The sequence below is a fragment of the Myxocyprinus asiaticus genome, chromosome 5, assembly GCF_019703515.2.
Source record: "Myxocyprinus asiaticus isolate MX2 ecotype Aquarium Trade chromosome 5, UBuf_Myxa_2, whole genome shotgun sequence".
Taxonomy (NCBI): Eukaryota; Metazoa; Chordata; class Actinopteri; order Cypriniformes; family Catostomidae; genus Myxocyprinus; species Myxocyprinus asiaticus.
The window spans coordinates 55,230,427-55,248,809 of record NC_059348.1 but is presented as its reverse complement, the minus strand read 5'-3'; the positions used below and the strand labels follow the sequence as shown (position 1 = coordinate 55,248,809).

Here is an 18,383-nt window from a genome sequence, read left to right as displayed (position 1 = left end):
CTACCATCAGGCAGACGGTATTGCAGCATCAGGACCCGCACCAGCCGACTTCATGACAGCTTTATCCCCCAAGCAATCAGACTTTTGAACTCTTGATCAATCATGATACATATATCAGCACCGCACTTTATTAGCCTCAGGCTGGACTCACATTTTATACTTCTCTAATAACACACTGCCAACTGACTATCAACTGACAGCTGAATGTCAACACAACACTATATATTTATTTCCACTGATTACATGGGGGCGGGGTATCTTATTTTGTGTATACTGTATATTGTATATTATTAGGTGTATATTGTGTTGTGTAACAGATGTGTAAACTGTGTTATGTGTAAATCAGATGTTTATTGTTATTGTCATACTGCTATGTTGCTTGGAACTGCACCCAAGACAATCACCCACTGTTGCGCTTGTGTTGACAATAAAGGGATTTGATTTGATTTTGATCGAGATCCATCTATGCATTCCCAGCCATGGACCTTTATATATATATATATATATATATATATATATATATATATATATATATATATATATATATATATATAAATGCACTGAGAAACTTGTAGTTTTTCTGGTTAAACAAAATGAAGAAAATGATCATTTCTGAATTGTGAGAAATTGCATTTGGTTATACATTAAAAAAAAGTGAGAAAACATTGAGAGAACTGAGCAGTCCAGTTCTTCTCACTTAAATATAGGCCTATTTATGGTAAATGTAATTACAAAAGCCACATTCATGCATTATTAAAATAAGTAGGCATACAATAAGAATTAGTATGGCAAGTAGCAAGAAATAGGAGTGATCAGATATTAATTGTACTATTTTAAATGAATAGTTCACCGAAATTGTTCACTTCCCTTGATGCCATCCCAGATATTGATGACTTTCTTTCTTCAGTAGAACACAAATTAAGTTTTTTAGAAACATATTGAAGTTCTGTAGGTCTATATAATGTAAGTAAACAGGTGCCATTAGGCTGCTGGCTGTTTGACAGTCCAGAAGGCATATTTTGGCAGCATAAAAGTAATCCACATGACTCCATCGATCAATTAATGTCTTCTGAAGCAAATCGATAGGTTGGTGTAAGAAACAAATCGATAATTAAAAAGTTTTTAACTTTAAATCATTGCTTCCGGCCAGCGCTGGGATATTGTTTGAAATGAACTAACTCTTGCGTGACGATCGTTCCTCTGTTGTATACAAAGCATGTGCATCCAACTTCTCACGTGAACGCGCCATTGCGCTTCACTGATGCGTCGACAGCTGGCAGGAAGCGGTTTTAATAAATAAAGTTAATAAAGTTTTAATTATTGATTTGCTACAGAAGACATTAATTGAACGACTGGAGTCGTGTGGATTACTTTTATGCTGCCTAAATATGCCTTCTGGACCGTTAAATAACCAGCAGCCAAATGGCACCTATTTGCTTGCATTGTATAGACAAACAGAGCTGAAATGTGCTTATAAAAATCTTCATTTTGGTTCTGCTGAAGATAGAAAGTCATACACATCTGGGATAGCTTAAAGGTGAGTAAATCATGAGAGGATTTTCATTTTTGGGTGAACTAACCCTTTAAGTCTTCACTGTGTATTTTCAGGACTTTTTCAGGTGTAAATTATAGACCTTTCTCACATTCCGGGTTTTGGAACGCAGAAGTAAACGTTTGCAGGGTAAACTTCGACAGCGGTGAATGGGAGGTCACAGCAAATGTTATTTTCACTTACCCATTTGCTCTAAGATCAAAAGAAAAAAATCCACTCTTACGTTTGAATGACTTACAAGAAGAGGACAAAAATAGAGACAGGTGGATTAAGACAGTAAAATGGGTGAAGATGCCAAATTTACTGTTACTCTCTCAGCAGCTGTAATAGAAACCCCCTTGCAACTGTGGTAATTCGTTTTTTAAGACTAATTCCAGGGTAATATAACACAAAGCATAATGTTCTAAATGTACACTCATTATTTAAAAAAATGTATAATATAAAAAAAAATTGCGAGATTTACGCTGCTAAATAAGGCGGAAACGCGTCATCACAGTCTGTGGAAAAAGTCTGTTGCTAAACCGCTAGACGGCGCTGTCACATGGTACCTGTTACTTTTCTCAACCTTTGTTCAGATGAACCACTCACAGTCGTTTGAGATTACTGGAGAAGGCATTTTTTAAACATAATTTTATACAAATTTCTGAGATAGACTTCCATTTTTATCTCACATAATAATATTTTAAATTAAATATATTTAAAAGATAACACTTTGTAGTGTACAAATATTTGCAACAATACAAAAAACGTCCTGAGATTTGAATGCGCCTCTATGGAGGACTCGGTTTTGTGGGCCGCCAAGCGCCCTCTAGAGGAAGAGTCGAGTTATGTCTCATATGAACTTCTGAAGCGGATCGTTTCTGGGAATTTATTTAATAATAATTTTGATATGCAAATGCAATAATCAACAGCAGCACTGAATGTTAAAACAACCATTTAAAAGGTAGAATTAGTTGTTGAATCTTCTTATGTTCATACAAATATTTACACATGTTAAGTTTGCTGAAAATAAAAGCAGTTGTAAGTGAGAGCACGTTTCTTTTTTTGCTGAGTTTATGTTGCACGGATGTTGTTTGACTGTTTGACCAGCAGAGGGCCTTAAATACAATTGCACTAGATATTGTCTTGTTAACTTGTAGGCCTAATTTTAGACTGAGAAAGCTCATGGAAGGGCATATCCGATTGTTTGCAGAGTTGTGATGCTGTTTTAGTCAGATGGGGAACTGTATTTCTGATACAGATAACTGAGAGTGCGTTGATCCCCTTTTCAGTTCCCTGATACGATCACCACAGTTTCTGTGCTGAAATGTCAGCCTTTCAGCCGTTTAAGTTTGCCCTTAAAGGACGCCACATCCATTTGTAGGTGAACCTGGAAGGCTAATTCTCCAAGGGTTCCCTCGGGAGTTTCCTATGGGGTTTTATAATGGGTTTTTTCCATATGAGTAAAATAAGGTCTGTGGTAAATATTACTTGGAAATACTTGGACATTTTGCTCTAGAACATAAATTACACACAGTCATACCTCAAACATGAATTTGGAACCTGCCGTGTTTAAAAAAAAATGTATATTGATAACAAGGTGCTAAATAAGGACTACAACTACCACAAGCATGTGCCTGATGAAACAGAAAACACTGTAATAATTATAATAATTTTATTTATCACACATATACAGTGAAATTCTTTTTTTCACATATCCCAGCTAAGCTGGGGTCAGAGTGCAGGGTCAGCCATGATACAGTGCCCCTGGAGCAGATAAGGTCAAGGGCCTTGCTCAAGGGCCCAACAGTGGCATCTTGGCAGTGTTGGGGCTTGAATCCCTGACCTCCTGATCAGTAACCCAGAGCCTTAACCGCTGAGCCACCACTGCAGTTTATGAGGAGCTGTGTAGGTGTTTTGGGTGGTCGCTGGGGTGTCCTAGGGCATTGCTAGGCGGTTGAAAGGGTACTCTGGGTGGTCGCTAGGGCATTGCTAGGCGGTTGCTACGGTGTTCTGGGTGGTCGCTAGGATGTTGCTGTGCGGTTTATGGGGTGTTCTGAGTGATCGCTAGATGGTTGCTAGGGTGTTTTGGGTTGCCACTAGGGTGTCCTAGGGCGTTGCTAGGCGGTTGATAGGGCACTCTGAGTGGTTGCTAGGGCATTGCTAGGTGGTTGCTATGGTATTCTGGGTGGTTGCTACGGTGTTCTGGGTGGTTGCCAGGGTGTTGCTAGGTGGTTTATGGGGTGTTCTGGGTGGTCGCTAGGGCAATGCTGGGTGGTTGCTATGGTGTTTTAGGTTGCCGCTATGGTGTTCTGGGTGGTCGCTCAGGCATTGCTAGGGTCTTCTGGGTGGTTGCTAGGTGGTTTTTAGGGTGTTCTGGGTGGTCGCAAGGGCATTGCTGGGGTGTTCTGGGTAGTTGCTATGGCGTTGCTAGGTGGTTTATAGCATGTTCTGGGTGGTCATTAGGGTGTCTTAGGGCATAGCTAGGTGGTTGATTGGATACTCTGGGTGATCAGTAGGGCGTTGCTATGTGGTTGCTTTGGTGTTCTGGGTGGTCGCTAGGGTGTTGCTAGGGCACTGCTAGGCAGTTGCTAGGGTGTTTTGGGTTGTTGCTACTGTGTTCTGGGTGGTCGCTAGGGTAGCCCAGCAGAGGCTAACAGGGACCTGCTAATCAGCTAATTAATTTCTGACCCCCTGCACTACATGCACCAAATTGAACAGTAAGTGGGGACACGCCTTCCTTTCCCAGTGAAATAAGCTCTCATCAACCTGTGAAACTGCCTCTTACAAGACTCATTGAGAGGATGTGAGACAATGTGACAATATCATCTCAACACCTTGTTACATCAGTATGAGCACTATAATAGTTAATGCAAGACATTTTGATCTATCTGTTCAAAGTGTAGAAGCACCAAGGGGCAAAGCAGTCTTGATTTCCCACATAGATACCCATATAATATTAATTTCATAACCTTTGCTAGAGCTTGGGCATTTGGATTTAAAGGTGCACTCAGTAACTTTTAGTCTTTGTGTCATCTTGGACATCTAGCGGCTTGGATGCAGCATCATTTAAAATCAACAATTTTCAGTTTCAGATGCCGTCGTAGAAATGTAGTATTCACAGTCAGCCATGATTACTTTAATCAATGAGTGAAAGTGTCCAATAACAGGACGGTTACTGAGATTAAGTGAGTAGTATTCGGAGGGGGATCCTCTCCATGTAGAATAAAACAGCTTTTATAAGGTTACTGTTATGACTGAAGTCTTCATTTTAATGTGAGTGCTCATTATTTCCTATATTGCAAAATTAAAATGTACGTCTTTATGAGTTAAACTTTTTATATGAGGAACAAATGACTGAATGCACCTTTAAGATGAGAAATGTGCACTTTTGTTCAGTGTGATAAATATCTTTAAAAATGATATTTTCTAGATGATATCACTTTTTAAATCAGTTCAGTACATCAAATACTAATACCATGTTTAAACACTTTGAAATATAAAAATGTAAAAGCATAAAAATATTAATACAATTTTTATTATAGTAATGAGACTTTGTGGGGAGTGTTTAATGTACTTAAATGAAAATAATATTAAAATGCAAAAAAAGAAAAAGAAAAAAAAATCCTAAAAAATATGTTCCCATTTCTTTATTCAAAGTATTATTTTTTTATTATATTTTTTTACATTATACTTGACAGTATAAAGTGTGACCCTTTTGCTTTTTTCTCTTCACACATCAGTAGTGTTTGTGTTTATCAGCTTTCTCGAGAACAGCGAGCAGATCTGGAAAAAGACAAAAGAAGGAAATGACACCCAGTTTTTATTTATTTTATACAGACTGTTGAAATGAAACCACACGAGTGTTGAAGAGCTCTGACTGCCTTCTGCAGAAACAGCTGAGCGACTCACCATTAGTGTTCACATTAATAAAAGTCACGTGAGTCCATGTGTCAATAATTTAACAGGGTGTTAGTTACAGTCGGCAGATTACAGCGTTAATGAAAATGTGACTGGTGTCTGTGTGCATGATAGCTACGAGTCTCACACTGTCCTCTGGACATCTTATGAAAATTCTGTAATCATTAACTCACCCACATGTCGCTCCAAAACCATACGACTTTCTTCAGTGGAACAGAAAATGAGATGTTTAGTTGAATGTTCAAAGTGCAACAAAGTGCAAAAGAACTGCAACAATCATAAATGATGTGTTATAAGTCTACACTGTAGGACTGCATGAAAGACATTTGAACAAGCTCAAAACATTTTTAATCTTTCATAGTTGCATATGCAAAATGTTTTTACTCTTAAGATCTGCACTGTAGTTTCGTCACCTATAGAAGTGTAAAGTTACAGGCACTGCATCTGTAGTGACAGTAAAACAGTTGTTTCCCAATATACTTCATGTGCATTAGACCGTAAGGATTAACAATCTAGTTAAAGAACACCTCTCAGAAAGCCACAGAGTTTATATTGTTCTATATTGATTGTTACAGTAAAGCTGATGCTTTTTCACAAACGTCACAAATGTCTAACTCTGAATGACTTGACGAATATTTGCGAAATTAGCAAAATATTTTTTTAGGTACTTAAAAAATGTAAGCCTATTTTAGGACCATTAAAAGGACCATTTTTTTAAATAATAAAATGGCCAAATCCATGCCAAGGCAAATTTCAAAGCTAACACTTGATGTATGCTAAATCCAATCAAATATTTGTATTCATATTTTAATAGGATTAATTTACTTAATAAGTAATATATTTTAATAATATTTTGTGCACGGGGGCCTGGGTAGCTCAGCGAGTATTGACGCTGACTATCACACCTGGAGTCACGAGTTCGAATCCAGGGTGTGCTGAGTGACTCCAGCCAGGTCTCCTAAGCAACCAAATTGGCCTGGTTGCTAGGGAGGGTAGAGTCACATGGGATAACCTCCTCGTGGTCGCTATAATGTGGTTCTCGCTCTCAGTGGGGTGCGTGGTGAGTTGTGCGTGGATGCCACGTAGAATAGCCTCCACACGCGCTATGTCTCCACGGTAACGCGCTCAACAAGCCACGTGATAAGATGCGCGGTTTGACGGTCTCAGACGCGGAGGCAACTGAGATTCGTCCGCAGCCACCCGGATTGAGGCGAGTCACTACGCCACCACGAGCACTTGAAACGCATTGGGAATTGTGCATGACAAATTGGGGAGAAAAGGGGAGAATAAATAAATCAATCAATAACATTTTGTGCATAATTTGTCAAATTTACAGCTTGATTGGAAATGACGGCCAATAAAAATGTTCTGCTCATAAGTGATATTTCCCTTGATTTTTCTTTGTTTTGTCTCATATCTCATGCTCTTCACTGACACTTTTGTCCACTTGGTTATCAAGTACACTAACTTTTGACAAAACTGTATTAGGGGCAAAATAGTTTGGTGTGCTGGAAATGATTGTGGGACAAATTGATAGAATCATTTTACACTATAAATACTGAAATGGTTTCTGTTTATTTCACTCTTTGTTTAGATGATCATAGTTTTTAAACATGTAATAATTAGTATTTTTATAATGTATTTTCCTAGTTTAATATTGAAAGTCTGGGTCTGAAGGATAAAACAGTCAAATCTAGACATAAAAGACATTTGAAAGGTATCACACACAAATGATGAAGGCCTGATGAAGAGTTTCCAATTCACTTTTAATTAGACCTTCAAATGACAAAAGAAAAATCAGTTTTAATAAAAATCAACCCCTGAGTCATGAAAGTGCCCGAAGTTGAAAAAAAAAAAAAAAAAAAAATATATATATATATATATATATTTTATACATATTATATATATGAATTGTAAAAACTGGCTTTTTTATTTTTGGGATGAAATGTGTCCTGAACATGATTTCGTGAGATTCACCTCTTTATCTCCACAGCTCAACAGCTTCAGAGGTACAAAATCAAAACTGCTGAAATGTTCTATTGAAACCATGTCAAAACTCTTGAAGGAATATTCTGCATTAAATTCAAGTTAATCTCAGTCGATAGCATTTGTGGCATAATGCTGATTACAACTCAAATTAATTTGGACTCGTCCCTCCTTTTCTTTAATAAAAGCACAAATGTGTGTTCCAGTGAGGCACTTACAATGGAAGTCAATGGGGTCAATTTCTGGAGGGTTTAAAGGCAGAAATGTGAAGCTAATAATTTTATAAAAGCACTTACATTAATTCTTCTGTTAACACTTGTGTATAATTTGGGGTGTAAGGTTTAAATTGTTGTATTTACGGTCATTTTAGGGTTACACAGTTACATCGTCATGGCAACAAAGTTGTATAATTGTCTATAACTTTCCACAGATGCGATTAGTAAGTGATGTTATGACAGTAAAATCATGTTAACACACATATTGTTTATGTCTTGTGTCTATACTTTTGAAACAGTGAGTATTTTAATGTTTACAGATTGACCCCATTGACTTCCATTGTAAGTGTCTCACTGGAACACACATTTATGTAATCAGCATTATGCCACAAATGCTGTCAATTGAGCTTCACTTGCATTGAACCTAAAGCTTTATGCATGTAAACTCTATGCAGAAAACAAATTATTTATAAAAAGGCATTAAATGTGCAGAAATACATTCTTGCTTGCAAAGAGCAACAGACCCAGTTCAAGGTTTCCTCGCATTAACAATGAACTTCACATTGAAAAAAAAAGAAAAATTATAATGCAATTGGCTCAAACTCAGCAGACATACATTACAATAATACTAACTATTGTCCCACGCCCCCCTTTAGACACAGAACTTTATAGGGTACTTTTATAGTCTTAATTTCAGACTATAAAAAATGACCCAAACAAACACACAAAACCCCAAACGGCAAACGATTGTATGTGAAAACACGTAGACCTCGGTCGTATTCGAGTGCGTTTATGTTTATGTGGGGGGTGGAGGCAGAGCAGGAAGACCACTGTTGACCTGAAAACGCGTTTCATCTGAAATCCCATACTGCTCCAGAGGATCCTATAATCATGACAGGAGATCACAAATAACATCAAAGCATATTCAGTTATATTCTATAAATCACTGTGCCCAATATCAATCTTATTTGGATATCTGAGGGGTACTTTTTGCATCAATGAGGGGTCGTTCACACCAAACACATCCTTGCTTCAATCAAAGCTAGATGGAGCGCAGAACACAGGTGTCTCGAGACACGTTTTTAAGCGTTTAAGTTGACACGGCATCTTAACGCGTCACTCCTGTGCGAGACACGCTGTAACGTTCAAAAATATCCATCTAGAGTATGTTTACATTAGAAAACAATTGAAAAACGTGGAGGATGGTGTGAACGGCCCCATACAGTGTTTACATGGCTGGATATCTCATTTTATAATCCCTTTTGTATGGATAAACGGAAACGAGTTGCAATTTTTTGTATTAAACTAATCTGTTAAATTTATGCAATTAAAATTAATTCTAATTTGTTTTTGTACATTATTTCAGCCATAGGTATGCTGTCTGGTTTAGTTTTTGTTGTATAAACTAATCATCTTGAAAAAATCCCATTGACTTAAAATGATGCATTCAAAATGTAACCAACAATGATAACATCACTGTAAAAAATAATAAACATACTGGTTTGTGATTTGTCTTTCTTGCATTAACTGTAGACTGATTTGCGATTGGTCTTTTCTGCGTCTCTTTTAACCCTCAAGTTCTGTTCATACTGAGCTAACACTTGGACCCTTTGCGGTCAATATTGACCGGAACAGTCTTTGTGTAACACATTTTTTCTAATACATATAATATACATTTATTGACACATTTTGTGTGTAACACCTCTTAACTAACTTCTTCCATAAATATACTACTTATTTTTATTTTATTTTTGTTTTTCCCCTTTTTTCTCCCAATTTGGAATGCCCAATTCCCAATGTGCTTTTAAGTCCTTGTGGTCACGTAGCGATTCGCCTTTAGCGGGTGGCGGAGGATGAATCCCAGTTGCCTCCACGTCTGAGACCATCAACCCGCGCATCTTATCACGTGGTTTGTTGAGCACGTTGCCACGGAGACAGCGCGTGTGGAGGCTTCATGCCATCCACCGCGGCATCCACGCCCAACTCACCACACGCCCCACCGAGAGCGAACCACATTATAGCGACCTCGAGGAGTTTACCCCATGTGACTCTACCCTCCCTAGCAACCGGGCCAATTTGGTTGCTTAGGAGACCTGGCTGGAGTCACTCAGCATGCCCTGGATACGAACTAGCGAGCTAGCGAACTCCAGGGGTGGTAGCCAGCGTATTTTTCCACTAAGCTACCCAGGCCCCAATATACTACTTATTTAGCCATTTTTTTGTTAGCTTCACTTGAATAAAAAGCTAATTTAAATATCTACAAAATGCTGCTATGTGTCATGCATTAAGGGCATCTGCTGCCATCTGCTGGAAAAACATGACAAAAATATGACAATTTCATTGCAATGACAAGTATAGCCTATAGGTGGCCTCAGTGCTCCCCTTATTGTTGCCTGGTCACTTTTTTAGAGTTAAAAGTAATGCATTTGGTTTTATATTAAGGCATTATTAAAAGGTTCACATTCTTATTCCACTGCTGAAAGTAATCCAGAGCATGTAATTTTATCATTTGTTTTGCACGTCCATTTTTATTGAGGCCCACCCAAAAGTAATTTCCTGGCTACGCATTTGTTCCTAACGCCATAATTTTTCAAAGTATGCTGTAATAAAGAGCATTTTCATTTTGGAGGCAAACGCCATTCCAATCTGGATGAGAGGCGTTAACATAGCAAACGGTTTCCATTTTCAAATAGAAACATACAAGTGCAGACGTGGTCTTAGTCTTGTGCATATCAACAGAAAACAAGGCCATGTGCTCAATGTCACAACCTAAAACTTCAACACTATTCTTTTGCTGCCTTGCAAGCGCTGCTGTTTTCGTTCAGGAAATGCAAATCGAGTCAAGATTGTTACTATGCCCCTCTCACCTTGCCAGTCAATCGATGGATTTCAGTGCGATAGAAGATGATATTCTTGCGCATGAATTCATAACTGTAATACAGAATCAGATTTCAGTTCATTACTAAGAAATGCACAGAATCACAGGTGAAGTAAGTGTGTAACACACCTAGCTTTAATGATGGCATCAATCCACTCAACACACTGCTGCTCAGAGTCACACTCAAACAAATACTTCCGTGCCGCTTCGTCAAGAAACACTGGAAAACAGTGAAGACATGCAGAGAGTTGTACATTAACTGGCAACTCTCTCTTTTATAGATCAATTCAAAGAAAGTGTTTTTAATGCTAAATGCTTACGTGGACACTGAGGGTTTGAGATTTTTCATCAAGTCAGATAAGGAAGTGATAAACATGCAAAAGTGTTCAAACAGACAAATGTTCTTCAAGTAAGAACCCCATGAAGTCAAAATTGGACTTTTGTGACTTTACTATTCCTATTAACTTTGAGGCCATCTGTATGCTTGGGTTAAAAAAATTTTTTAGCAGATAGATGCACTTAAAATTGAAAGACTTTCTCTTCCAGGAAAACAGACCAAAAATATTGATGACATCATCCTGCACTCAGGGGAGTTTCCAGATTTTTGCCCAATAAAATGCACTGAAGAATGTGACTGTCCCTCCCCGAATACCAGTAGCGGTTCTAGCTTGTATGGCGCCCTGGGTGAAACCCGCTTCAACACGCCCCCAAAGTTGTTGACCTTTGGGGGGGGGGGTGGTCTGTGTGGGTGCCTCGTGCCGCCGCCCCTCATGCAACTGCCCATGTCGCCCATGCCTAAATCCGCCACTGCCCAAGACAAACTGCCTATAATAAGCGATAACAAATAACTAATCATAGTTCAAGGCTGTGATGTAGCTGTTAAAAAAGTTTGAGGCCTACAAGGAAATTGTGCACCCGCCAAGACTTTAATTTCAATCGTGTGTTCAATCGGAAATTTATAAGATGGTAATGAGCCAATAAATGTTCATTTCTATTCTGGCAGTAAGGTTGTAAAATGAATGGTGTTGCTCTCACCAATAGAGAACGCATGGTCATCTTCTCTCTCCACTCGACACTGTTCCAACAGTAGAGCTCCAATGGGCTGAAAACACAAGCAAATTAAAAAGAAAAGAAATTAAACTCATCATGGTTGTGACACCATTAAGATTCAGATCAGACAGTGAGACGAAAAAAAGCTGTGCTCACCTCATCCTCATCAGTGCGAAAATAAAACAGGAAATTAACAATAAGCTTCACTAGACGCTTCTTCACAACTGTTAAGAGAAATTGAAAAAAGTGAGAGATAAAATCTTGTTAAAAAAATAAACAACATAGTCTATACTGAGAGCGACTGACTAAACTAAAACTGAAATGCGTTATAAAGAACGAAGCCGTTGATTATTACTCGACTGGAGCATTTTAGCTTTGTTGTGTCGCACTGAAATGGATTTGGTGATTTTTAACGATTTTCAACATTAGCATTGAAACATGCAGGCGATTTGAGGCGACGAATAAAATTAGCATTTTTAATTTAGTTGTGTTGCGTCATGACAGCTTCGTTGATTATAAACAACACCTCATAAGATTATTAGGCACAGACTTTATTCGTTTCATTAGACTAAAATGTAAACATATTTACACAGCAAGTTGATATGGAAACTACTAGGCTATATATATTTGTAAATTAACCTGTAACTAAGTTACGTTTTTAATTAACTACGCTTAGGCCTGTCGCGATTATTATTATTATATTTTTTTTATCCCCTATTCTCCCAATTTGGAATGCCCAATTTCCACTACTTAGTAGGTCCTCGTGGTGGCGCGGTTACTCACCTCAATCCGGGTGGCGGAGGACAAGTCTCAGTTGCGTCCGCTTCTGAGACCGTCAATCCGCGCATCTTATCACGTGACTCGTTGTGCATGACACTGCGGAGACTCACAGCATGTGGAGACTCATGCTACTCTCCGAGATCCACGCACAACTTACCACACACCCCATTGAGAGCGAGAACCACTAATCGCGACCACGATGACTCGACCCTCCTTAGCAACCGGGCCAATTTGGTTGCTTAGGAGACCTGGCTGGAGTCACTCAGCACGCCCTGGATTCGAACTAGCGAACTCCAGGGGTGGTAGTCAACGTCAATACTCGCTGAGCGACCCAGGCCCCCGGCCTGTCGCGATTATTAAATAATCGTCTGATCGCGGTTATTTGATCGAACTGCGGTTATTGTGCACTTTAAATTCCAATCACATTTTAATGCCCAAATAAGGGAATTTTAAGCAAATATATAAATGCAATGAAAGACGTGTTTGTGTGTCTCATTCAGTTAAACTCCGAGCGTCACTGAGCCGCACCGCAGATCTAAACCAGAGCAGTCCAGCACCTGTCTGGAAGAGCACGTTAAATGGTTTTCAAAGTGCCGTCAGTAGAGGCTCGTGCCAAACTGACACGAATATATAAACAAACAAACGCAAGCTTTGATAGTGAACGCAAAGCGCTCAGGTTTCACTTTAATTTAACGATCGTATGATGGAAAATGTTCCTGGTCATATCGGGTTCATACATGCAGTGTTAATGACACTCAGTGACATAGAAGAGGAGACACACTCTTACCCTATTTTAGTGGAGTGTTAAAATAATGAAACGAAATCTCAAAGGTTTTGATTCACGAGAAATAAAAGGCTCGTGGGTTTAATCAAAGAACATAATAATTACGTGTGAAAGTGAAGAAATTAGGGCAGAAATATTTTACTACTGCAAAATATAATATAATATAAAAATAATTGTACAAATATATATATATATATATATATATATGAGTTCCAAAAGCAACAATGTAAAAGTAAAATTGACCAAAACTAAAGTTGACCAAAAAGAGAGACAGTTTAGGTATTTATAAAAAAATGCATATGTTTTTAAGCCTTAAAAGGAAATTATATTTAACTATTTTATTATTTGATTTATATATTTGAAGTTAAGTATTTTAAAAAGACTTCTTAAGGTGTATGAAGCACACAAACACCTTAAGAAATATGACAATTTATACGACAATTAACTGTGAAAACCCTAAAATTGACAATTAATTGTCATAGCCCTAAAACAGACAGAAATCGTCATAATCGCAACTATTTGTTTGACAATTAATCGTCAGCCATATTTCATAATCATGACAGCCCTAACTACGCTCTAAATGCATGACAACATAAGTAAAATCAGGTCTGCACAATTAATCGAATAAATAATCGAGATTACAATTACAGCTGCCACAATTAACTAATGGTGAAAAGTGTCAATTATAGCAGTCCATAGGTCTACTCATGTAGCATAAAAATTTTCAATTAGATTTTCTATTTAACATATGTTTTTGCAGTGGTTGATCATTTTATCCAATTAAAGATATGTCAACTGCTCACTTCTGTGTATGATTTATTCAAAATGTTAATAACAGCTTTGTTTTTTATGCTTCTGAGAGGGCCAATGCAAAAAGTAAACTGGTTAGGTAATTAGTCTTGATTTAATAATGCATAAAACAGCAATAAAGTCATTTAGGAATACAGTTCTCAGCTTGTTTTGGATGTGTAGCCGACATAAAGAATATGGCATGCACATGATCCACCCAAAATAAGTATTTTGATGTCAATTCTATTCATCGAAATTAATCACAATTATAATATCAAGGGAAATAATTAGGGCTGCCTCCTAACAGTCGATCAAACGTTAGTCGATGAGAAGAGTCTAGGTCGACCAAGTTCTGATTGGTCGGTTGGTCGAGGAAAAAAAAAAACACAGGAAACCGACGAACACCGGTATTAGCACTGGTTGGACGCTAGGTGGTACTATGGGCTAATATTCGTTAAGCAGGGTTAGGGTTAAGCCTACACAGTAAAGCAAGACACCTTGATTTCAAACTTTGAACTTTATTTTATTTATATATATATATATATATCACAATATCCAATTACATCAACAAACCCAGGGCTAAGGGAACGGTGAATATTCTTGCTTTAGTGATTTTGCATTGAAAATTAAATTTATTTATTTAAAAAACAAAAACTTAAATCAAATACATTTCTAAATTCAAACTGCACTCCAAACGAAATGAAAAAGCAATTAAAATAACGAAGTGATCAAAAAATTCCAATTTGGAATGGCCAATTCCCAATGCGCTCTAAGTCCTCGTGGTGGCGTAGTGACTCGGAGGATGAATCTCAGTTGCCTCCGCGTCTGAGACCGTCAATCCGCGCATCTTATCACGTGTTTTGTTGAGCGCGTTACCACGGAGACATAGCGCGTGTGGAGGCTTCACGCTTTTCTCCACGGCATCCACGCACAACTCACCACACGCCCCACCGAGAGCGAGAACCACATTATGGAGGTTACCCCATGTGACTCTACCCTCCCTAGCAACCGGGCCAATTTGGTTGCTTAGGAGACCTGGCTAGAGTCACTCAGCACGCCCTGGATTCAAACTCGTAAAGTGTGTTTCTTCAAGCGTGTGTCTGTGTGTCTACGGGCAAATTATTTGTAATATTAAATTGATCATTACAATAGCCTAATAATAATAATAATAATAATTTAAAATACATTAATGAGAAAACGAGCCAAGTATCATCTTGACATGGTCAAAGGCATCAGCTATTGGCGATCACTCTGCCCATCGTCGATCACCGAGATCATCGTCTGTCGGCACAACCCTAATGTGCATTTCTCTCTATAAATTAACTAAATGTTCAGACAGTCTCCTTGCTGGTTTTTCTGACACATTCAGGATCATTACCGCTTTTGCCGGTGACGCTGCGGCTCGCTTTTATATTTTAAAGATTCATTATTACAGTTTAGTATTTCTCTGTAATGTAGAACAGTGTTAGCAATGTTACTTATAACATTCTTTCTCAGCCCTGAAACTCAAACCATTTTCTGATGCCCCCCAAAACATATATATTTAAGTAATTAAACTAATATCATAAACGTGCGACAACTAGTCGACTAATGGCTTAAACTAACGCCTACTAGTCGACTAGGTAAATCTTTGGTGGGGGGCAGCCCTAGAAATATTCGACAATTATGATTTCTGACATAATCGTGCAGCCCTGTAAAAAAAAAATAATAATAATAATAATAAAATAAAATTAAAAAAAAATTTAAAAGTAAAACAAAAAATAAATTCACAGTAGTTATTAGTAGTAGTTAATGCTCACTGCTCACTTTTGTTTTTTCTTGGGTAAAATATATTTAATAACAGGGAAAGTCAAATTTGGCAATATTTGTGCTGACTTCAGACCTGAGGCTAGGCATGTATCAAAAGCAATTTTATTTTATTTTTATTATTATTATTATTATTTTTTTTGATAATGTTTCATTGGTGTTTTTCAAATCTCCGCCATTGCTTCCTCCCTGCTGATGGTCAAGAGAGCATTTGATTGGACAAATATTTGGATACGCCTACCAGTTCAAGATGATGTCATTAATATTTTTGGTGAGTTTTACCGGATGAGAACGACTGTACATTTTTAATGCATAAATATGCTGAAAGGTTTTTTTTTTTGACAACATTTAAGAGTACACTAATATATAGATAACATCAGCGCTTAAAGACATGGACTTAACCAGACAAAACACCCAGACTGGTTTCATGGGGTCTTTAAAGTCTTACCGTCTCCTTTCTTCGGGCCTCTCATGCCCAGCTCGGCCGCTCTCTCTGACGGCTGGCGGCTCAGGAACACCAGCTCCTTCTCGTTAAAGCGCATTTTCAGCTCTTAAGCACCAGCTCCGAATCATTAAAGCGCATTTTATCACGTTAAAGCGCAGTTTCCGCAGCTTCCAGTCCAGCGTCAGAAATCAGACACTACACGTCCTAACGATCATCCTGCTGCTGTCGTGTTCAGTCTGATTCTGATCTGCCCGCTTCTGTAATGCCAAATGAACTGAATTAAAGTGTGTAATGCTGTTTAACCCGCACATGCACAATCGTCCACTCACACACCCAAACACACACTGTAGCAGCAGGAACCAAACTTCACTCAGTCTGTAGAGGGCGCTGATTCTCCACAGTCTTTGGACAATATAACATCAAAATAAAATAAAACGTGTTTTTCTATATTAAGAAAACACTACAAAAAAGTAGCATTGTATTCTTTCCAATTTTACATTTGGGAAATGTACCATGGTATTTTTTGAAGTACATTAGAATACCATATAAACACAATGGTATTTAGAAACTAGTAATGATAAAATGTCATATAAATGTAAATGAATATGGAAGTAATCATTCATGAGGACTATGCTATATCATGACTATCTTTACTCTATGCAAAATACCCTGTCACTATACCATGGTACCAGCACAGTATTTATTTTATTTGTATTTTTGCAATTTTTTGTACTATTATGCAACAACATATAAAACATGTATTATTATTATTATTATTTTACAAATTACTGTATTATGACTTTATGCAACATACCATGTCACTGTACCCTGGTATCAACACAGTATTTTATTAATTCATTTATTTATTTATTATATTATTTTATTTATTTATTTTTTGCAATTTTTTGTACTATTATGCAACAACATATAAAACATGTATTATTATTATTATTTTACTAATTACTTTATTATGACTATGCAAAATACCATGTCACTGTATTTGTATTGTCACTGTACTTTAATAATAACATACAAACATGTCTTATTATTATTATTAATGTTAATTTTTAAAAATAACTGTATTATGCCTTTATGCAAAATACCATGTCACTATACCCTGGAACCAACATAGTATTTTATTTATTTATTTATTATTATTATTATTATTATTTTTTGTGGCATTTTTGCAATTTTTTGTACTATTATGCAACAACACACAAACGTAACATTATTTATTTATTTTACAAATTACTGTATTATGCCTTTATGCAAAATACCATGTCACTATACCCTGGAACCAACATAGTATTTTATTTATTTATTTATTATTATTATTTTATTTATTTATTTTTTGGCATTTTTGCAATTTTTTGTACTATTATGCAACAACACACAAACGTAACATTATTTATTTATTTTACAAATTACTGTATTATGCCTTTATGCAAAATACCCTGGAACCAACATAGTATTTTATTTATTTATTTATTTTTTGGCATTTTTGCAATTTTTTGTACTATTATGCAACAACATATAAAACATGTATTATTATTATTATTTTACAAATTACTGTATTATGACTTTATGCAACATACCATATCACTGTACCCTGGTATCAACACAGTATTTTATTTATTTATTTATTTATTTATTTATTATATTATTTTATTTATTTATTTTTTGCAATTTTTTGTACTATTATGCAACAACATATAAAACATGTGTTATTATTATTTTACTAATTACTTTATTATGACTATGCAAAATGCCATGTCACTGTATTTGTACTGTCACTGTACTTTAATAATAACATACAAACATGTCTTATTGTTATTATTATTATTATTATTATTATTATTATTAATCATTTTAATTTAAAAAAATTACTGTATTATGCCTTTATGCAACATGCAATGTCACTATTCACAACGCAGTGTTTTTAATTAATTAATTAATTAATTTGCTATTTTTGCCATTTTTGTACTATTATGTAACAAAATACAAATATGTATAATTATCATCTCCATACAAATATTTATATAAACTTTAAATCTCTTTTTCTTTTTGAACAAATAAAATACGTGTTTAAAAACCACATACAATATCAGTATCAACAATTAAATAATTTTATTTATTTATTTATTTTGTTTCAGTTTGAGTGCTGTATTTTGTTATCAACTTTATACCAATAAAGTTGC

General features: G+C 36.5%; 1 protein-coding gene across 1 annotated transcript; it reads right to left on the bottom strand.

Moving 5' to 3' along the window:
• Positions 1 to 7,199: 7,199 nt before the first annotated feature.
• Positions 7,200 to 16,571, bottom strand: LOC127441365 (pleckstrin homology domain-containing family J member 1). The gene is made up of 6 exons (XM_051698697.1): positions 16,189 to 16,571; positions 11,738 to 11,805; positions 11,567 to 11,633; positions 10,661 to 10,751; positions 10,521 to 10,584; positions 7,200 to 8,536 (listed from the first exon to the last, which is right to left on the bottom strand). The coding sequence occupies exons 1-6, from the start codon at positions 16,280 to 16,282 to the stop codon at positions 8,450 to 8,452; spliced, it is 471 nt and encodes a 156-aa protein (XP_051554657.1). The 5' UTR covers positions 16,283 to 16,571; the 3' UTR covers positions 7,200 to 8,449.
• Between the last annotated feature and the right edge of the window lie 1,812 nt (positions 16,572 to 18,383).

Coding starts and splice junctions, on each gene's coding strand:
- LOC127441365 (XM_051698697.1), bottom strand. CDS start 16,282: ATGCGCTTTAACGAGAAGGAGCTGGTGTTCCTGAGCCGCCAGCCGTCA. Junction 11,634..11,737: donor TTCGCACTGATGAGGATGAG/GTGAGCACAGCT, acceptor TTGTGTTTTCAG/CCCATTGGAGCTCTACTGTT. Junction 10,752..11,566: donor TGACCATGCGTTCTCTATTG/GTGAGAGCAACA, acceptor ACTGTTTTCCAG/TGTTTCTTGACGAAGCGGCA.